The sequence below is a fragment of the Bombyx mori genome, chromosome 22 (genome assembly GCF_030269925.1).
Source record: "Bombyx mori chromosome 22, ASM3026992v2".
NCBI lineage: Eukaryota > Metazoa > Arthropoda > Insecta > Lepidoptera > Bombycidae > Bombyx > Bombyx mori.
In genome coordinates, this window is record NC_085128.1 from 4,424,648 (window position 1) to 4,447,065 (window position 22,418).

A 22,418-nucleotide genomic window follows, 5' to 3' on the forward strand; every position below is an offset into this window, starting at 1 on the left:
TAATTTTGATTAAGTAAACTTTTTTTTTAATTAAGATTTTAGGAAGAAACATTTATTTACATACTTCATGGACATGTTGATAATACGTAAATACAAAATGATCAATTATATAGTGATTTCATAAAAGAGAGGATAAACTTTTAGCTTTTATTCAGATCCCACAAACCCATGTTTCTGTTTAAAAGAACGAAAAAAAAACGATGACTTCGTCGTATTGTTTTCGTCATTCATTTTAATCCACAAATTTATAGATTTACTATATTTAATAAATTGTATACAAAAGAAGGAGAAAAATTAAGTGTATTGCGCGAAAATTATATAGGGAATCCAAAAACTTGATCTGGCAGCACCCAAATTCCTCCTTTTGACAGAAACTGTGAAATGACTTTGAAATTTGATTGAACTTCTGTCAGAACTCGATGTCAACGTAAAAACATTAAGTTTATAAACGTGATATGACAACTTTTTATCCGTTTCACGGTATCCCGGTGCTACCCCATTATTGTTTTAAAAGATCCATATAATAATTAGGTAAACAATGGCTATACCTGATTATAAGTTAAGCGCTATTTTAAATGGACACTCTATGGACGTTCGAAGCGTGGCTGCAACAAAAGAATTCTGCATATTGTCCGCTTCAAGAGACAGAACAGCAAAACTTTGGCATCCCGAAGGGTAAATACTCACTGTTACTAAAATTATAACAAGAATATATTTAATTATTCAAGCGGATATTTTAATTGTAGTGTTAAAGAGTTCGTGAATGTCATAACTTATAAAGGGCACAGGAATTTCGTATCATGTATCTGCTGGGTTCCTCCGTGTGTATCCTTTCCTGAAGGTCTCGTGGTGACCGGCAGTAATGACAACACAATACTCGGATACAATCTACAAGACGGGACAGTTCTCTTGACGCTAGAAGGACACGAGAACGCCGTTTGTAGTGTCTCACCTGGCAGGGATTCTGGGATTTTATTGAGGTTTGTAAAAAAATACCATAAAAATTGTCACTGAACAATTTAGAAAACAGTTAATAAATAGTGCTTAAATTTAATGGTTTGAAAGATAAAATTAAGAAACCTTAAAATAGCTAAATTTGTGTTTTGTAAACAATATTAATCTGTCTATAATGCAATAATATATAATCTATCTATTAATCAATGGTTTGATGTATTATAGAATAAATTAAGAATAATATATGAAAACCATATAGATTCACAATAAATTAAATATCATTCTGTTGTTAGTTCAAGTTGGGATAGCACAGCCAAATTATGGAATATAAACAATCCACAATCGTCTCCGATATCTTTTAATGGTCATCAAGCAGCTGTCTGGGCAGTTGTGGAACTATGTGATGGGACAATAGCTACCGCATCAGCGGACAAATCAATCAAATTGTGGAAAAAAAACCATGAACTTAAAACCACTTTAACAGGTCAGTAGTTTTCTATATTTTCTTTCTCCAGCTTTGACTCAATAGGCTCAGAAAAAAGGATAAGGAGATTTTAAATAAATATGTATTAATGGTTTGCACTAGAATACATAATTATATAAGTACAAGTGTGACCTCAGAAAACCTATAGCTGAATATAATTCTATGTTTGATTACAGGACACACGGATTGTGTTAGAGATCTTGCTGTAGCAAGTATAGAAACATTTTTGAGCTGTTCCAATGATGCATCAATTAAACTTTGGTCTAACAATGGACAGTGTCTCAACACATTTTATGGCCACTCAAATTACATATACAGGTATACTTTAGGAAATATTTTTTTTTTTTGTATATGGTGAACAAAACCAAACCATAATGGACATGGGCCACTCCCCATACATTGCACGGCCCCAAAGGAAGTTCAAGGACAGTAATGAAATTAAGCTTCAGTAACAGACTATTATAATATATCCCTTTTATTATAAACAAATTAAAATCAATATTGTTCATGGGGATACAGAGATATTTAAAAAATAAGATGATAAGATTTTTAGGTTACCTATATCATATGATTTGCTGTCAATACACTTACACTTTATCATCATCATCAGCTTAAATATTATTTATATTACTATACTTTATAACACATACCTAATTCAATGAACGCCGAGACTTATTTTATGCACAAAAAATATAATAAGCGGGTATATCGCAACAAAACACTTAATAATATTCGCAATGCGCACGAGTGCAAAAACGACTAAACATTAAAAAAGCAATGTTTTTTTTTGCTTAAGGTCAATAATTATTGATCAATGTAATGATTTATTCTACGGATTTAAAAGTATAAAAATAGATTTTTGTTTAGATATAATGTTTTATATTAGTTTTAAAATCCATTAATTAAATGTATAAATATATTTTGCTAGTTTTTTGCAATATAATGTCTTTTTTAAGAAGATTTAATGTGAATTGTTTAAAATGTAAATAAATTTTACCATTATTTTTTTTTTCGGGCCGAGGGCCGAACCTCCTGCGAGGTCCCCGCGCCTAGGGGGCGCGCGGGGTATGTGAGACTCAACGATCTGCAGGTGTTGATGAGAGCAGACCGCGGGCCCAAGGAATTTAGGGCCCACCCACTAAACGACTCCCCTGCACTCTTATACCCGGCGTCCGATCTCCGTCCGGGGTCAAAACCCGGTCAGAGTAGGGAGGTTCCCGCGGTCAACACTACAACCAGACACGCGGCGCCACCCCGAGGACGCCCGACCAACGGGTCGTCGAGGCGATAGTCGACGAACCAACGACGTCAGTCTCCGCGGTACGGCGGCCCTACCAGGCCGCCCGGGCGATGCCGCTGGTGTTCCGGGATACCCCGCTGGGCCAGAACCAGCCTGCCGGGTCGGAACGCGATACACCGTCGACCGGGTTGCTCTTCCACAGTATGTTCGGCGACGACAGCGACGACGAAAATGCGGACCGCATCGCAATCGGCAGCCGCCGACACGTCGTCCCGTCCTCCTGGTGCCAGCGCGCTAGAGTGACGGTAGCATGCGGCGCAGTCTCAACCCCCCTTAGGTCGCCCCGTGACCATCACCGGGAGGAGACTGCCTCCTCATTGGGGCCGGAGCTGGACAAACGCCCTCCTCCGACGCCCTCCGGCTCGACGGCGGCGGCACGGCGCTGAGAGGGAGGAAGAGTTCTCCCTCTCCCGTTCCGCCGCCTCCTTCTGCGAGATGGTGGACTCGCAGAAGTCGAGCATCGCCTGCCAGGACTCATCGCTGCCGAGCATCGTAGCCACGACGGTCGGAAGCGACAAGTCCGGTCCTATTTTTGCAACGAGGACGCGGCGCTGCTCCGCGAAAGCGGGGCAGTACGCGAGCGTGTGCTCCGCCGTGTCCTCGTTGCAGCCACTGCAATGGTGGCACTTCGGCGTCGGCTTCCTCCGGGCGACGAGGTGCAGGTAGCGACCGAAACAGCCGTGTCCCGTGAGCACCTGCGTCGCCCGGAAGGTGAGACGTCCTCGGTCGCGATTCACCCAGTCCGAGAAGACCAGGCGGATCGCCTCGACGGTCAGTCGCCCGTAGGCGGAGTCCGCCAGGCGGCGAAACCACGCCTCGAGCACGGCACGCCGAGATTGAAGCTTCCGCGCACGAACTTCCGCCGCGCCGGGACGCGGCTCCTCCCTGGAGCGGAAATCACATCGCCACGCATAATCCGCAGCGAGCGCCTCCGCTTCCAGGTGTCAGGGAGGCGCCCGGCAAATAAATTTTACCTAGGGCAACTCCTTCAATATTATCAATGTAGCTTAGTCATGCTAATTTCTTTTTATTTATAATTTTAATTATCCCACCATTAAAATACCCTTAAATTTTATAATAAGTATGTAAAAATGAAATGTTTTTTTCTATAGATGTTTTACGTTTGATCTGTCCCCCGTCAGACGGATTCCTTTTGTTTGTTTTAAGTTTATTTTATACAAAAGTTTAGGTCTTTTATTTATCGATTGAGGCACTACAAAGTCTGCCGGGTCAACTAGTCCCCAATAAAAATTATAAATACTTTTTTCCAATTTTCCTGTATTTTTTAAATATTTAAAGACCAAATGCTTAAAATATCACTTTATGTAATAAAAATGACTTCAATCTGGTCTCAAAGCAGGCTCCAATACTCTTAACACCAGGAGAATGTAGAGCGTCTTAACTAGGTGGCAAAATAAGGCAACTTTTTAATCAACATGAATGCATAATTTAAAAAAAATCAAATTAAAATTTTCTTCCTAAATTTTTAACTTTACCATACAAGCTTCCAAAAATGCTGTAGCACCATGAAACTGTAATTAAGACGATAGATGCCACTCGGGCTACTACAGCAAGACGGGATTACTACTACAAATAAACTGATAAATGTAAGCCACTCCTTAAAACTGAAAGACTAACTTAAATATACAGTGTGTTTTTTTTTTAAATAGTGTGTTAACAGTCTTTTCCTTTTTTTACAGTATAAGCATCAATCCTGCTGTGCAAAATGGTTTCGCGACTAGCGGAGAAGGAGGTAGTGTGCGTCTATGGACTGGAGGTGACTGCATAAGGGAAATACGGCTTCCGGTGCAATCTGTGTGGAGTGTTACTTGTTTGGAAAATGGAGATATTGTAACTGGTAACTCTTTATTGCATCACCATAATTATAGTATATATGTGATATTGTTCTAATAAGTTTGTGGTAGACTATTTTATGCAATAACTTGCTCGGAAATCTAGCACTACGGTAATAAATTGGAATCAAATTTAATAAGAATTTTCGACTAGCTATGATGATTTTGATAAAGAGTCTTCCAGACTACTTTTGTCATAGACATATTATTATACATTAATATTCTTCATTGAATATTCTGTTATATTATTATAAAAATAAAAATGTTGAACAGGTTCGAGTGACGGGGTTATACGAGTTTTTACAAAAGATCCAGCTCGTTTCGCAGATGAAGAAACAATTAAAAACTTTGAAGAGGAAGTGGAGAAAATACAGGCCTCCTCAGAACAAGAAATTGGTGGATTCAAAGTGTCCGAGTGAGTAGTAATTGATTGATACATAATTAAGAAAAATCGATTAAAAGTTTATATTACAAATGAATCCAAGCTATTTATAATACAAGTACAAAAACATAATGCGGTCAAAAATTTAAATTTGACGCCATACTGTGTAAAAGCAGTTATCGTGTGGGGTCAAAGACCTAGCGCGAGAGCTGTTTTTCTTGATAATACGAATTCACTTTTTGTTTCTTACCTATACCTTGATTAAATGATAGCCTTGAGAGACCATTTCAGCGTAACCAGGCGAGTAAGTGAGCTCACGGGGCTCAAACCTGACGTTATTACTAAGTAGTAGTTGATTTAAAAATAAAAAAAACAGTTAAATTGTTTTTTTATGGGTAGGACATCTCATCCCGCGTGTTTGCAATTTTACAATATTACACAATGTACTATTATTCTTATTTTCGTCGTGCCCAGGTTACCGGGTCCGGAAGTGCTACTGGAGCCCGGCAAGTCCGACGGCCAGACGAAGCTGGTGCGGAGAGGCGCCGCGGTCAAGTGCTACTCGTGGAGCGTCGCCGAGAACACGTGGAACGAGATAGGCGACGTCATGGGAGCCAACCCCGCCAGCGAGGGGAAGACCATGTACCAGGGGAAGGTAATGTTACATTATCAAAACACCGACTTCCGCGGTGATGGGATAACATCGTGTAATAAAAATCAAACCCGCAAAATAATAATTTGCGTAATTACTGGTGGTAGGTCTTGTGAGTCCGCACGGGTGATTGATTGACTTGATTGTGATGAATTATTTTTTATTCTGAACATGCCTAAATACAAAAAAAAATGGAAAATTAGAGAAAGTTTAAATTCATTAAATCGTTACTTTTTTGGCCGCAAAATTGAAAACGATCCTAATATCCTAAATATCTTCTATAACCTAACAATTCATAAGTAGCTGCTTCGCGAACGAATCTAACTTGTGTGACTGTCATAACTAATCACGCAAATGTCTAAAGCTTTGTCAATTGTCCGTTCCAGGAATACGACTTCGTATTTAGCGTCGACATCAAAGACGGAGCCCCGCCTATTAAGCTTCCGTACAACAAGACCGAGGACCCCTGGGCGGCGGCGCAAGCCTTCATCCACAGGTTAGTACGGTGCACACTTGCCATGAGTGCGAGAGATCGCCTCACGGCATGAGACCGGTTGAGGTTATCGGCCTCGTGGTTACATAATTATACATCGTCGCAACGCGTACAGTCAGCAAAACAAACTACTCTTTTTTGTTAGGCCTGTAGTTATACTCAAACTAGCTGTTACTAGCGACTTCGCTCGCGTGGTCAAAGGAAAGTGTTATTTTAGTTTCCAGTGCCAATGACAAGTTTTTTCGGAATATAAATGCCTATGTCACTCGCCCGACACAATACAATCACTTTAAAAAAATCATTTCAACCCGATGCTTTGGTCTAATGTGAAAGAAAAACAAACAAAAAAAAACACTTTATGTTAATATAGAATACACTTTATAATATAGAATATATAGTATAATGAATCGAATGGAGATAACTTTTGCAGTTTGTGAACCGTCATACTAAATTGTTAGATTTTTTTATGTATGATATAATAATAGTTGAATTTGAAATTATTAAATTTGGAGTAATAGAATAATAAACATGATTATGAAATAAGTAAAACAAAAATAAAAACGTAGCTGTCACAATATTGATTTAAATGTTGAAAAACAATATTTAACATTCGTGTATAATTTTGTTACAGAAATGACCTGCCGCAGGGGTACTTGGAGCAAGTAGCCAACTTCATAATAACGAATGCGAAATTAGATTCACTTCCAGCTTCCAGTAACGGGTGAGAGATCAAAATACAACTTTTTTTTTTTTTTTTGTTTTTATTGCTTAGATGGATGGACGAGCTCACAGCCCACCTGATGTTAAGTGGTTACTGGAGCCCATAGACATCTACAACGTAAATGCACCACCCACCTTGAGATATAAGTTGTAAGGTCTCAGTATAGTTACAACGGCTACCCCACCCTTCGAACCGAAACGCATTACTGCTTCACGGCAGAAATAGGCAGGGCGGTGGTACCTACCCGCGCGGACTCACAACAGGTCCTACCACCAGTAATTACGCAAATTATGATTTTGCGGGTTTCACTTTTATTACACGATGTTATTCCTTCACCGTGGAAGTCAATCGTGAACATTTGTTGAGTACCGTAAAATGGGGCGATTAGGGACAAATTCCAACTTTATGAGCAATTTTAAGGTAGTTGTTGATGTATATAATGCTATATCAGGATCAAAATGATTGAGTCTTGGGGGCATCTTTGTTGTCCAATTTAAAAATATGCAACTAGCATCCCAGTTTAGGCAAAAAATGCAAAAATAGGTGTAATCCCTATTTACCCGAAAATTGCGGTTAATTGGGATGAAATGAGAAATTTGCTAGGGTTGGCACTACTTTTATTTTTATATATAGTTTTAATTTATTTATTTATTTAGTTGCACCAACAAAGTGATCATCAATAAAAAAAAATTAAAAACTGACAAAAGTACATGGCAGACATCACCTCAATTATAGGTGCAATCGACAGTGCTGATATTTCTATCTGGGTTAAGAGATTAGGTGTGTCGGTTATTCCATGGATTAATCAGATGAATACCCCCACTCTGAACAAATATTTAATATTTTATTAAGTATTACTTAGACATTTTTGTCCACCTTGAGATTTCATTGATCTTGTTACATGTCTCTGCAAAATCGACTTACTTATATTAAATTGCTTATCTATTTCAACTAAAGACTTATTCCCAATTTCGCTTCGAATAAACCAGATTTTTAACAACAAATTTAAAAAAAATTTGTTATAACTACATAGACAACCCTACAAACCTGTACCTATTTATACTTAGGTCGTTTCCATTTCACGTATTCTCATCCCAATTGACCCCTTTTTCGTTGTTATTTGTTCCTAAGGCCTTCCTTAATATCCCCAAAAACAACAGATTTTTACATGTATTTTTATTTAATCAAATACATTAAAACCAATAACAACTGAGACTTACCTTTAATATATATGCTGGTTCAAACACTAAATAACGTTTATAAATCATAGTCGTCTTCTATTATTATTAAATAAATAAAAGAGAGCAAAGTTTCTAGCACTAAAATAATTACCACCACAGGAAGTTAATTTGAAACGCGATTTTTTATAAGTTAGCAGCTATTATCATGCATATTCAGAGTTGTTTTGTGAACTTTCAACATTCTACTATTAAACTACAAAAAATGGAAGATTTTGCAACGAATATAAAACTTATATTGAGCGTCGAAAGATTTTCCCGGTTTTTTCCCGATTCGCCTCTCAATCCCTAAACGCCCCATTTTACCGGTACGTATTTCATTAGAAAAATTGGTACCCGCCTGTGGGATTCGAACACCGGTGCATCGCTTCAACACGAATGCACCGAACGTCTTATCTTTTAGGCCACGACGACTTCAAAACTTCATGACTTTATACATGTTTTCGTTTAGTTATTTATTATAACTAGAGGTAACAGTAGGTAGATTGACAGTAGGTCGTTGACGTCAAACGTAGAGGATAATATGGATATGCCTCCAAAATACCGGAGCTTCATATTTATTGTGATATTTGTTCCGGAATTTTGAAATTAGCTGTGTTTGAGGATAAAAACATATTAATAATATTAATCTGCGCTACCAGTGCTAGCTAATAGTGAAATAAATCAGTACTTTATTTTATACAAAAACACCTTGAAATAGTTACACCGTATTTTGTCCCTTTCTGTTGAATTAGAAATGACGCTTGTCAGTATGAGACAAAACTTAGACAGGGCTTTTTGTTACGTTATCTCATAAATATAGAAATTGTATCTGATGAGGATTAAAAATATATTTTTTCAATTAAAAAAAATCATTATGGATAAAATGGCATGTCCATATTATAATATCTTGACGCAAGTATATAAAATCAATCTAGCTACTCCGACGACTGATTATAATAGAAATCATACAATAGTCATATCAATAATTCTTATTACCATTAAGTCTTTAATTTCTATAATTAGAAAAGTATGACTCGTTGGCGCAGTAGTTACGACGAGTATCAATCAGTCCAATATTTTCATGAAGTAGGTATTTAAAAAGAAAATGTATATAAGTATATATTTATTTATTTTTATTATAATTAATTTATTATAATCTATCTATAATTTAAAAAATATGTAATATAAATGCTGAAGATGTCGCATCTCTTATACACAGCATTCTCTATTACAAGAGCAATCTGATTTAAAGATGAAAAATGAAGAAAACCATAATACTACACATCGAAAAAGAAGTTTCACTGCATTCAACAAGTTGCACGCACACCGTTTTTATTTTTATTTTGTTAACTACCTTCACAACCTGTGTGTGTATATGTGCTTCAAAATGCCTCCATCGTAAAAATCGAATAAAACTTTTTTGTATATACAAATACCCTATTAGACTAATGGAAGTCCACAGCTTCGCAGATCCTCTGACGGGAGAGTCCCGGTACGTGCCGGGCTCCGGGACCGCGGTCCCCGGCCTCCCGCCCCCCTCGTCCCGCGACCCCTTCACCGGCTCCGGCGCTTACGTCACGCAGGCTGCCATATCTACAGAGAAACCTTTTGTGCCGCACGACTCTTATATCAGGTAAAACTCACAGATACAGCCCACTGAGTTTCTCGCCGGATCTTCTCAGTGGGTCGCGTTTTCGATCCGGTGGTAGATCCTGCGAAGCACGGCTCTTGCTAGGGTCAGTGTTAGCATCACTCCGGTTTGAGCCCCGTGAGCTCACCTCCTAGTTAAGGTTACGCTGAAATAGCCTCTCAAGGCTCTCAGCTTAGGTAAGGAAAAAAATATCAGGTAACGAAAACATTTTGATTAGCAACTTTGAGACTGAGACTTAAGAAGCCGCGCGATGTAAGGCAGGTTCGATGACGTCATTTGTGTGTTTAAAAGGAACATAAGCTTTTTACTTAAACTACTAAAGCAAAAGTCATCACTTCCATTAGAGTTAATTAGTTAAGGTAACGAAAACATTTTTATTCGCAACCTTGAGACTGAGACTTCAGAAGCCGCTAGGTGCAAGACTGGTTCGATGACGTCATTTGTGTGTTTCATAAGTTTTCTACTTAAAATTGTAACGCAAAAGTCAGTGGTTCCATTAATTAAATTTATTTAGTTTATAGTAAAATGTACAATTATTAAAAGCTTTTGTTAATGTGGTTACATGTGGTTACATTAATTTTAAACAACAAAGACATTTAGTGATTTTGTTTACATTCCACAAAATAATTTTTATAACCCTTGCAACCAAGTCTTTCTGGGCACCTGATTTAAATTAATTATTCAATTAACGAACCTTGATGTATTACGTATTCATAGTATTATTATTTATTTTAATAATTAATTTATTAACTATTCAATAGAGAAGACAGTTTATGAATCTGTTTTATTTATTTATTTGAATTGATTTTTTATTATTTCAGATTTGATCAGGCGAATATAAAGGCAATATACGATAAACTAAGAGAATTCAACAGTAAAGTCGGCGACGGCCATAACCCGTTATCGGACGAGCAGCTACAGAACGTTGTTAAATTAGGAGAACTGGTGAGTTTCTAGCTTGTTCTACAGAGTTCTAGAGTACAGTATTACCGGCCTGCTTGAGTTGTGTGCAGACGGGTCTATCATCTAAGTCACGGGTTCCCAAACTTATTTTGTCTACTGCCCACTTTGAGAATAAATTATTTTTAGCGCCCCCATTTATTAAAAACCACTATAGCGAGAGATTAAGCGGTTTCTAAGAGTCCCCCTAGATGAAAATACAAATCGCCTCCCAAACCTCTACACAACGCCCCCATAATTTGTCTAGGTCCCTTACCCCCCTTCTTTTGGCTCGCAGCGCTCACAAAGCAGCGTTATCGCCCACTTTGGGAAAGGCTGATCCAAATAATAATAAAGAACTCGTGAGCAATTCACACGTGGTAGAAGTAAAACCTTTAAAAAATTTTCTGCAACATAATGAGACGAATGTAAAATTTCGGGAAGAGGATAATTGTAGGTTTTAGTAATGATCACTAGTGATTCAAAGTTTGATAATTATTTTACATTTTATTCGTATATCTTAATTACATAGATTCATTCAGAATGTATTTAGTACGAATATTAGATACGAAGCAGAAGAGAATACCAAGAATATAAGAAACAATAATGCTTTCTATCTCACTTTGTCCCACTTTAATGATCTTATGAATATATGTGTCTGTCTCTTTTTACTGTCGCTTTTTCGTTTCATCGACTTTCAAATCACAACGATGCTAAAGAAGTTCTCACTGCAATAAAAACAATCTAGATAGAAATCTCAGACAATTGCATAATGCATTTTTACAATTGCAAGCAATTGAGGACTTTGTCTTGTGCCCCGAAATAAATTAGGAAATAGACTTTCTGATATCTATGAAGAGTTCCTCTGCAAATAACAAGAAAATTCCGTATGACGTCATTTAGTAATTTAATAAAGAACTTTTTTTTTATAATTACTTATTTCAGAACAGCACTCACGATCCTGAAACGTTAACGTTATTGAAGAAAATGCTGGAATGGCCGAAAGGTAAAATCTTTTTTTTCTATTGCATTGATGGGTGGACGAGCTCACGGCCCACCTGATGCTAAGTGGTTACCGGAGCCCCATAGACATCTACAACGCAAATGCCACCACCCACCTTGAGATAAGAGTTCTAAGGTCTCAGTATAGTCACAACGGCTGCCCCATCCTACAAACCGAAACGCATTACTGCTTCACGGCAGAAATAGGCGGGGTGGTGGTACCTACCCGTGCGGACTCAGCAGACGTCCTACCACCAGTACAAAGCTGTTAATTCGAAACTAGTGGTAGGAACTTCTATAGAACTGAGACATTAGAACTTATATCTCAAGGTGGGTGGCGCATTTATGTTGTAGATGTCTATGGGATCCAGTAACCACTTAACACCAGTTGGGCTGTGAGCTCGTCCACCCATCTAAGCAATAAAAAATAATAATAATTCGAAACTGGTATCTGATGTGGAACATTGTTGCTTCCAGAGATATTGTTCCCGGTACTGGATGTAACAAGGCTGGCTGTCCGGAACAAACAGATCAACGCACAGATGTTCGACACTAAATACGGACCGAACTTTGTCCAGTATCTGCTCACATTGTTGGCGCCAGGTAACAAACGTCGCGTCCTGATACGTATTCACAAAATTATAATAAGCCCTCTTATAACACGGTACTCTTATAACGCGATTTTAGTTGCTCGTATAACACGGGTATTACCCTATATAACGCGGGGATTTCAAACGTTATACTATTTCTGTGGTGTGATAAGAAATAATATCGTACGAGTTAAAATGATAATTTTTTTAAAATTTTTTTTGTCACCTTCAACGTTCTGTTTTTAAATGAATGTGAGATTTCGACAAATTTCATTTTTTATCACATCTCTATTCACAGTTAACATAATAACACATGCTTTACGCTCTCAGACATTCCTGTAGTGTTCAATAAGCTTAAATAACTTTCAAAATGTTTCAAAATGCTTGCTTATATTGCTAATATTGTACATTTCATGTATTTTACAGACAACCTACCGGCAAACATAATGTTGACAATGCGAGTGCTGGTGAATGCGTTCAGCGACCTCCCCGGAGAGATGCTGGTGCTGGCCGCCAGGGAAACCGTTATGCATTCACTCATATGCCTCACACAACTCAATAACAACACTCAGGTCAGTATGCACTCGGTACGGTTTGATTGTGCCCCTGAGATGTCGCTTCGAAATTCACTTTACAATTGTATAAGCCATTTTGTACTTTGCCACACATGTTTTTTTATTTTTTATTGCTTAGATGGGTGGACGAGCTCACAGCTCACCTGGTGTTAAGTGGTCACTGGAGCCCATAGACATCTACAATGTAAATGCGCCACCCACCTTGAGATATAAGTTTTAAGTTCTCAGTACAGTTACAACGGCTGCCCCACCCTTCAAACCGAAACGCATTACTGCTTCACGGCAGAAATAGGCAGGGCGGTAGTACCTACCCGCGTGGACTCACAAGAGGTCCTACCACTAGTAAATTTTATTTATTAACCACAGGATATGAACTGTATCCTACTTTGAGGGAGTAATTACAGGGAAAAAAAAACAATTTGCATTGAAATATGTCACCTAGGTCAGATGCGGCGCAATCAATTCTAAGTTCATTGCTCTTTAGGTCGTCCCGTACCATTCTGGTTTAGGGATTAGTAAAAACACAGTATTTTGTGTGGTAATAGTATCGAAGTAAACCGGATAGCGTGCGGACTCACAAGAGATCCTACCACCAGTAATGCAAACCAAGTGTAAATGCAGTTTGTAACATGCAAACGGGTGACGATTGATTTCAGGTAGCGGCGTGTTCCTTGCTACTGAACCTGTCGGTCGCCCTCGCCCAGCAGCCGGACAGCGTGGAGCTCGCCGAGTGCGTGCTTCAGCTCCTCAACAAGATCACAGATAACGAAGCGTATTTCAGGTAAAGGATAAATTAAGATAACTAAAAAAGACTGCCATCTAAAAGATTTCTGGGAATGTATAGTGTAGAAAAAAAAACTATCTTATTGTAAGTGTGTAAGGATGTGTGGTAAATGAGTGAAAGAGGCATGTAACGCTGTGAACGATGAGGGAATATAAAAATAACAAAATCTCATTCAACCACATAATGCCTCATTATAACAAAAAAAAAAGTTTTGTGTAGTGTGGTGGGACACCGGATAGGAACGAAGTTCCATATTATAAAAATATTAATTTTAAGTTCTATTCGAAGTATAAAGAAGATAAAACTGGAGGTCTCGCAACAACCTACGGTAACGTGCGAACTTATTGCAGTACACTTCATTCACGGTTGTTTGCATAAGAGTTAGTGTATTGCGCAAACAAACGCTCTGAGATCGTGGTCAATTAATAATAAAAAATATATTATTTTTTGTACGTTATTAAAAAGTTAAGTCGTACACTGTGTGCATTACTAATAAAAAAACTTACGTTACGGACGTTTTTTCCCGGTTAGGGTACCCCTCCGCATCGTCCCATAAAGAACTTCGTTCTAATAAAACATTCCGTGTTTATGGGTAACAAAAACTGACAAATATACCCGTTTAAATATATACATATGTATAGATAATAAAAACCCAGGCAAAGAGCATACATACCTGTTCATCACAGTTTGCTTGATATGGGAATCGAACCCACGACGCTCGGCGCAAGTCAGGGAGGGGCGCTATCTACTACACCACCGAGTTAGTCCATGTCATCAAAGTCTTAAACAAAACAAAAGCTAAATGACGTGTCGTATTAACATTTAATCTATCTACTGCACTAAAGACTCAGTATTACGATTCGATTTGTAAATCTGTCGCTGCGTAAAATTACGAACCGACAAACGCTTCAGTGTGCTTAGTGCGAGTTCCTTAACGTTCTCGATAGCGTAAAAGTTAACCCAATTTTGTATGCAGTTGGAACAGCGCTTCTAGCGGCAAACGTACGCAAACGATCCCATTCCATACAAATTGAGCTAACTTTTACGCTATCGAGAGCGTTAAAAAACTCGCACTAAGCACACAGATATGTTCAACGTGATTTCTGTCATGTTATATTTATTAGAATAAAAAAGCGGAAGTGTCCTAATCCACTGTATAAAATATCTTTATGAGATTTAATTAAAAACCCACTCGACTGCTTTTACGCGCATAATTAACAAACACATAATATTCTTTCACATTTAGAATATAGGTATAGATTTGAACTAAATTTAATAGTTAAAAAAGTTCACCTTAAAAATAAGATGTTGCCAGAATCCCAATTATAAACTTTATGACAAATGCCTTTAGATAATTCTGTTCGTAAAGCAGTTTCACTTTTGAAAAAACACTTTACATAAACTTACTTGTGTCAAACAGTAGAATAATTTATATCATAAAGCTTAATACGCCTTTTTTTTCTGATTACAGAGGGTTGGTAGCCCTGGGAACTCTTTTAGCGGAATCTCCAAATAAAATTCAACTACAATCAAAAATAGTATCGCATACGCAGATACACAGCAGGTTGAAAAGGGACAGCACTACAAATCCAAGTGACGCCACCTTGAGGAAAATTTCTATCTGCTCCCAACAAGTACTTAGGCTTTTATAAAACATGACTGGTTTTAAATATAAGACTGTTATTTAATATCATGCTGTCTTCGTTTTATCCTATATAGCAATAATTGTTGTGTACATTATTTTTATAAATCCATTCATTAACTAAAGAAATAGCTGCACAATTAAATTTTTTAAAGAACGAGATTGTTATAAATTAAACACAGTTATTTAATGAAATGTGTATTTTTCATATGTCGAGTTTCACAGATACTATGCTTGTGAATAAACGATTTTTCTTTTTTTTTTGTAATATTTGAATTAATATAAATTGTAATAAAAATAACAAAATCTTTCATTTTACAACTAATTCATACATATTTACATTATATTATTTGCTCTTCGTGAGCTACATAAAACCACATTACATCACAATAATAATAATAATATTATACAAGTGTACTATAAAAAATTAGAATAGAAAAATTTTCATTGAAGTTACATAATTCATGTGCTAAGTAACAAATTTTATTGTAGTCAGTTTTTTTAGCTAACCAATCAATTTACCAAATCAAAATCAGCAATTGAGCACCATTAGTTACAAATACAATACAGCTATAATTCAGATTTAAATTGAGAAAAAAATTGCTCTGATTTTATTTATCACACAAAAGTTAATTGCTTAAACTTTAAAAAAATACAATATATACTTGAGACTCGGGCATGATGTATACTAGTTAATGGATATGACCTACGCAGTGTTATTCTCTAGCATGCTTCATCAATATATTGACATATCGTGGCATAAGCATATAATTTTATATTTGTAAAAAAATATTATATTATAATAATATATTATGTTCTAACTATGATTGAAACAACTTAAGCATGATACTCTATACTTTGCGATCTATTCATTGCTTAGTTAATGTGTTTAAAGTATAGATGTCGCTTCAGATGGTTTTTATAGTATAATATTTAATAATACTGACTTGATTACTAAAAGAGTTTTCAACAAGGAAGATGCTATTACAATACATGAAACTTGAAGTTGTTTCAAACATGTGGAACTAGCATTAATGACGTGAGCCGATAGTTTACTTTTTCTTCTTCAACTCTTCAAACCGCCGGTTCAGATCATCGAAGTCGATCTCATCAGAGGGACCAGGAGCGTTCGCGGCGTTGTTGGAAGTGTTCGAGTTGTTGCTGTTTGGGACTGAGGGTAGAACCAAGTCGGACGGCACAGAGGGAAGCTCAGGCAGTTCCGGGAAATAGTTCGATGGCGGCGCCCTTGACCTCGGCTGGGGTGTGGGCACGTGGGCAGGCTGAAATTAATACTTAATTAATTAATAATCGACATCACAACGTCATTATTGACACCCTTCCAGAGATTTGAGGTCGAAATCAAAATTGCACACGTGACTGCTTTGCGGCAGAAATAGGCATGATGATGGTACCCACCCAGGCGGCCTCAAAATACTCTACCACAACCAATAATGTCAATTGAGAGTTGCAGTATGCTGGTATGATACTTTGAGAACGGTTCTGACCATTCTCCGGCGAATCGCCTACAAAACTCCTAAAAGAATTGGGATAGAAATAGTGAGATGTCAGTAATTATGGTCGAATTTAGATCATTGGGTGAACACTAGTGTATGGTAATAATTTGGTTTATGGTACTACTGTACTAGTGAACTAGTATTAAAACACATGGACAAACAATATAGAACACTAATAAACAATGTGATAATGTGAAAATATACTAAAGCTTTAACAAAAAATTGCAATTTACAACTAAGAACAAAGCAAAATAATATCAAAATTACCAAATCGTGATGGATGCTGTCATAAGCGGGTGGTAAATTGCTCATTTCCTCCTGAAAATGATTTAAACCAAGAATTATGACAAGATTATTTTTCTCTAAATAGTGAGTAGTTCTGTCTCAGACTAATAAATAATATAAATTTATTTTTATCTGCAAGAAGCATGCATTGCCTAATTGGTTGTGCCTTTCTGTGCTTTGTGTTAAGTTTTTTTCATTGCGTGGGTGAACGAGCTCATGGTTAAAATGGTACAAATTTATTAAGCCCCATAGACATTCCTCTTTGAGAAGTCTTAATTTTTAATTTAAAACGACTGCCCCAAATATTAAACCGCTATCCTAGATTGTTTCACAGAAGAATTAGGCAGGATGACAGTAATCAACAGTGCAAGCCTACAATATACTCCACCACTAGATATTGTAGACTAATGTGCTACGGTTCGAAAATAACACATTATTTAGTACGATTAGACCTACAAAACTTATACTAATCATTTTCAATTATCCTGAAGCATTCATATATTCTAGATTAAAGGTTAGACAAGTAAAATCTGATAAAATGTTTGCATGTTTCAAACTGGTGTCTATGTTATAAATGTATATCTAGTGACCACATCAATGCTAGTTATCCATAGTGTAGTAGGCCCCCATAGTCCAAAAATAGTACTATGTCAGACAAATGTGTCTAAATATTTGTTTTTGTTTCTTTTGGCAAATTCACTAAACAATCTAAAAGAAACATTCAAAATACACAAAATTCCTAACTAATAAAATTAGTTCTACATCTTCAGACTAACCTAACCACCTGCTTTACTTACATGTATAACAACATCAACTAAATAATTAATGCATCTAGAAATGAATGTATGTATGATACACATATGATACACGAAAATGGTTCAATTTGAACTTACCTGTAGAAAACTATTGCTAAAATTCTTAGAGTCTGTCCCAGGGGGCATGGCGTACCCGATAGGAGGCTGGTTCGGAACTCCATAACTTGCAGGTGGAGTTGCTATGAAGCCACCCGCTTTTCCACCAGATGCTTCCTTAAATCAGAATTATGTGTTATTTTATAACTTGTAATCAACATTATGCATATAAACTAATATTGGTAAATGTTCATTTTATATATTTTTTTACAAATATACATAGTTAGTGAAAATAAAGAAACTAAAATTTTATGTTCCACCTATGATAGGACATTATTTTAAAAGCACAAGGTCACGTACCACTTTCTATTAATTTCTGTTACAAAGCAGTCATGTGTTAGGGTTAAACGGCCTTTATATTACACCTTTGAAAATTTTACTTCATACCTCAAGGTAGATGGCAGGATTCACATTGTGATATCTATATGCAGTGATCACTTAACATAAGCATGCTCACCCACCAAAACAACAAAATAAAATTAATTAAAAACTCACAGTCGGATAGGTAAAGGGTTGTACAGTTGGAGGTGGTAGATTAGGCATCTGCATTGTTGGTTGTGGAGGATAACCAATGAAGCCTGGAGGCATTGGAGGTCCATTTACATCTATCAGTAGCGCATCATGACCTATGAACGAAACAAATTGTAAACCAGAAATATAATGTGGAAATCTCCAAGACCCAGAATAAACATAAATAAATATTAATTAGAGTATGTACTTTCAATATTAAAAGAGATACACATAAAGAGTGAACACCAGTTTCACATCAGACCTGACATGCACAATTTAATTGTTTATTAGACATTTCTACTTTTGACTTACCCTCTTCTGCCCTCATAACTTGTTCATCAGGGGTGTACTCAACATTGTAATTCTTAGCAATTTCAATGAGATATTTCTCAACTAATATTTTAGGTGGACTGTGCACAGACATTTTGTGCTTCAATTTGTCACTTATTGTGTTCACATTCTCGCCTCTACATGCATCAGCATATACCTTTCCATATTTTGCAGTGAGCAAGTCAGATATTATTTTTAATTCCTGCAAAAAAATATTGATTTCATTTATTGAACTTGATTAAGTTGCACTATTTATTTTATATTGTATCAATTTTAAATATTAAAATTAACAAATACATCACTGTACCGTTATTCTAAGCTTGTTGTTCATCATACAGATCAGGTGACACCCTTGTACTGAGATTATTTGCAACATTTACACGTAAAATAATAACTATGTAGTTTACAGTCTCATTTGTTCTATCATTCTACTATACAGTGGTACCTAGATATGCGAGTGCCTTAATATATGTGTTTTCAGAAATGAGCCACCGAGCGAGCAATACTTTGCTTTGAGATGAGAGCAAGATTTGAGATACGACTAATCGCACACTACATCTAATATTTGGTCTGCATTTTTTGCTTTTTATACATTTACAAAACATAATCACAATTATTTTTATAACCATGGGTCCAAAGAAGATGATGTCTTCACTTCACTTGTTCTTTTATGTTTTTATAGAATAGGTATCTGTTATTTATAAATAAATGTTTCTTCTTGTAAATATATTTTTCTTATTCAAAAACAAAAATGACTGAGGTGGTTTTATGGGAGCTGGAACGGATTAATGACGTTCCAATTAATTTCAACGGGGAAAATTTCTTTGAGATACGAGCAATTTGACCGATGAGCAAGGTTACAGAAAAAATTCAAGTCATATGTTGAGGTACCACTGTATATATAATATAGTGGAATTGAACTCCTATTGAATAATTTCTTTTGTCTTCTGATTAAGTTAAAGCTTTCCCTGGCATAGTCTAATATTAATCAGCCAGATCCTGTTGTAGTTATTGCTGAACCAACATTTGCCATCTCCAACAAAGCTTTTTAATCTGTTTTTTTTGCTTTGTCTAAGGTTCACGTCAAGAGTATATTTGAAGACATTCTCTAAGTTCAGATATTCATCTGTAAATATCCAATAATATGAACTGCCTCTAAGCTGTTAATAAAAGAATCTCTTACTTGTACATCTGTGTGCATCCTAGGAGCTACCCATATCAGAGTGGATATAGCTTCAGCAAGACCTTCATCGAGTTCCTTCATCTGAGTGACAAGACCAAACCTAGCTAGTATCAAGTCACAGTACATTTCTACTATTTCCATAGCCTCTACCATGTAGTCCTCTCTGGAAAACGAGTAATATATTTTATATAGAATAAAGTTATTTATCCCGGTTGAGAAAGTAGTTAATAGAAATAGTAACAATAATTTTGTTGATGGAAGGTATCACCAATGTTATGACAATGCTGTTATCGGATGGGGATATATTATAAACTGAAATTATTTATGACAGACTTTTAAAAGAAAAAGTAATTAAAATTCCAAGATATGTAAAGTAACTAAGTACTTGATTTTGTTAAAGATGAAGACTAAATGAGCTCAAAAATTAAACGTCTTCGAATGCTTTTAATCATAATTTACCTTATTATGTGCTCCACTCTTATTTTGGCACGTTCACTTTTACCTGAAGCTATGTATTCAGCAATCTCTTTCCGTGATTTCTGCGCTAATTCCGTTTTCTTCTTCTCCAATAATTTTAGACGGTTTATCGCTAATCTCAAATGGGTTTTGAGTTTGGTGTAATTTGGATTTGTCGAAAACATCTTTGTTCTCCAATAATTTTTTAGCTATTATTTTTGTTATTCCAACAAACCAAAAAAATAAATGGACGGACGAATCGAGTCGATGAGTAATCAATTAAAGTGTTGTATTGTATGAACTATGAGTAATCCTCACCATAATCTATGATCCTCACTGAAGTACATGGAGTTAATATGTACCTACAACTGGAGTGCTGTCTAATGCCGAGAAATCGGTCTCGAAAGAGAATACTTTTTGGTCGCGGTGTCCTTGTCTAATGTGGTGACCATATATAATTTAATTATAGGACAAAATTATACACATGCATCAGTTTTGAATTTACCTTAAGTAATTCTGTGTAACCCTATGTAAATACAAAACACGTGCTTGCAACCTTTTATTTATGTAAATTCAATTCTAAACATTGCTTCGTCGTCATGGTGATTTTTTTCGACGGTTTTTTTTGGAAATTGCTGCGTTGTCGAAAATCTAGCACTGAGTTTTATTATAAACATCATTACCTCAGTTCTATTACTTAAACTTCCACAAACTCATGTTTAACGTCCGAATACTCAACCGCGACTTAAATAATATATTATGTTGAACTTAATTACGCAATTCCTACTTTAATGTACTGGCTAAGTGGGCCGTGCAAATTAATATTTGACACACTGAGTGAGACACTGAACAGACATGGTCTGCGCATATCGGGTGCTCTTTTCCTACATTCACATCTTTAATTGATTTAAAATTGCTTGTATTTTTACTTCTGTGCTATTTTCATGACACGTGTATATTAGGTCTACTAGTTACATTTTAGGAAATAAAACACAATGGGTAATAAAATGAAATGAACTGAAATTCATTTATTTGTTATATGTAGACAATTAAATAACTCTTAAATGACAAGTCAATACACATAACACGATACACATAGTACTTGATCTCTATTTACAAAATATTGGTTATACATATTATTATTATTAAGTTCAGTTAATTTTCTGTAGTCTTATAATATAACATTTCCTCTATTTTAAGTAAATTCTTTTTTTTTCAACGAAATACATAATTTATTTTAATCAATATCTAAGTGGACCATCAGTATCATTAAAATTTCGCAATTTAAATTTCAATTCAATTAAAAATCGCCATTTTTCTCTAATAAATCTAAAATCGACTTTATATTTACAATCACTATTTCGCGACTTTTAAGTTTTTGTTTCAATACCTTAACATCTTGTCGTAATTTTGCTTTTCTCGGGGTATTTTTTATTTCTTGCGTTTGAGTACTTGATTCTTCTTGTTTGACCTTTATATAGGACATTTTCCAGAAATTCCAACGTCATATTTACTAGAAGATCCTCCTCGTTCGCTTAACGTCAGGCAAATGATATACATGCTTGCGTGCGACGCTATTCAATACAATAAAAAAAGTTCAAAAAATACCACGTGATGGCTCTTATAATATGAAAAATACATTGCAAAATTATAGTTTTCACGATTGTTTTTTCAAATTTAGTATATGACATAGATTAAGTACAATTTACAAGACAAATGGTATTAAATATTATAATGAGACAAAATATCTCACATTTTAAAAATATATGCTCACACTAGTAAAAATTTATCAATGAATCTGACATATGGAAGGATATTCCACAAACTGGAGAGGATTCTCGCTTAAAACCACTTACATTAAAAGTGTTCACCATGATTACACGGAAACTTTCACGATTTTCGAAAAAAAACAAGCCACAAGCTGTATCAGTGCCATTTTAACTTCGCACTACAAACGTAAATAGACGCCATTTTTCTTTTAATCCAT

General features: G+C 36.0%; 2 protein-coding genes across 2 annotated transcripts; one reads left to right on the plus strand and one right to left on the minus strand.

Annotated features, from left to right (window-relative positions):
- Positions 1-365: 365 nt before the first annotated feature.
- On the plus strand, positions 366-15,548 carry LOC101746543 (phospholipase A-2-activating protein). The gene is made up of 16 exons (XM_004931930.5): positions 366-675; positions 747-980; positions 1,248-1,438; positions 1,615-1,756; positions 4,439-4,596; positions 4,865-5,006; positions 5,448-5,628; positions 6,012-6,121; positions 6,750-6,839; positions 9,522-9,692; positions 10,532-10,655; positions 11,595-11,655; positions 12,129-12,254; positions 12,668-12,813; positions 13,473-13,597; positions 15,072-15,548. Exons 1-16 carry the CDS (start codon positions 539-541, stop codon positions 15,250-15,252), a joined length of 2,319 nt encoding a protein of 772 aa, XP_004931987.1. The 5' UTR covers positions 366-538; the 3' UTR covers positions 15,253-15,548.
- Positions 15,428-21,361, minus strand: LOC101746678 (IST1 homolog). The gene is made up of 7 exons (XM_004931931.4): positions 20,435-21,361; positions 19,976-20,138; positions 18,775-18,994; positions 18,448-18,578; positions 17,935-18,069; positions 17,024-17,074; positions 15,428-16,522 (listed from the first exon to the last, which is right to left on the minus strand). Exons 1-7 carry the CDS (start codon positions 20,614-20,616, stop codon positions 16,295-16,297), a joined length of 1,110 nt encoding a protein of 369 aa, XP_004931988.1. The 5' UTR covers positions 20,617-21,361; the 3' UTR covers positions 15,428-16,294.
- Between the last annotated feature and the right edge of the window lie 1,057 nt (positions 21,362-22,418).

What these genes read in the sequence shown, in the direction of transcription:
- LOC101746543 (XM_004931930.5), top strand. Translation starts at nt 539, where the DNA reads ATGGCTATACCTGATTATAAGTTAAGCGCTATTTTAAATGGACACTCT. An exon ending in AGACCATGTACCAGGGGAAG is followed by an intron (nt 5,629 to 6,011) that starts GTAATGTTACAT and finishes TGTCCGTTCCAG; the next exon opens with GAATACGACTTCGTATTTAG. An exon ending in CCGCACGACTCTTATATCAG is followed by an intron (nt 9,693 to 10,531) that starts GTAAAACTCACA and finishes TTATTATTTCAG; the next exon opens with ATTTGATCAGGCGAATATAA.
- LOC101746678 (XM_004931931.4), bottom strand. Translation starts at nt 20,616, where the DNA reads ATGTTTTCGACAAATCCAAATTACACCAAACTCAAAACCCATTTGAGA. An exon ending in AGAGTGGAGCACATAATAAG is followed by an intron (nt 20,139 to 20,434) that starts GTAAATTATGAT and finishes CTCGTTTTCCAG; the next exon opens with AGAGGACTACATGGTAGAGG. An exon ending in TTAGCAATAGTTTTCTACAG is followed by an intron (nt 17,075 to 17,934) that starts GTAAGTTCAAAT and finishes AATCATTTTCAG; the next exon opens with GAGGAAATGAGCAATTTACC.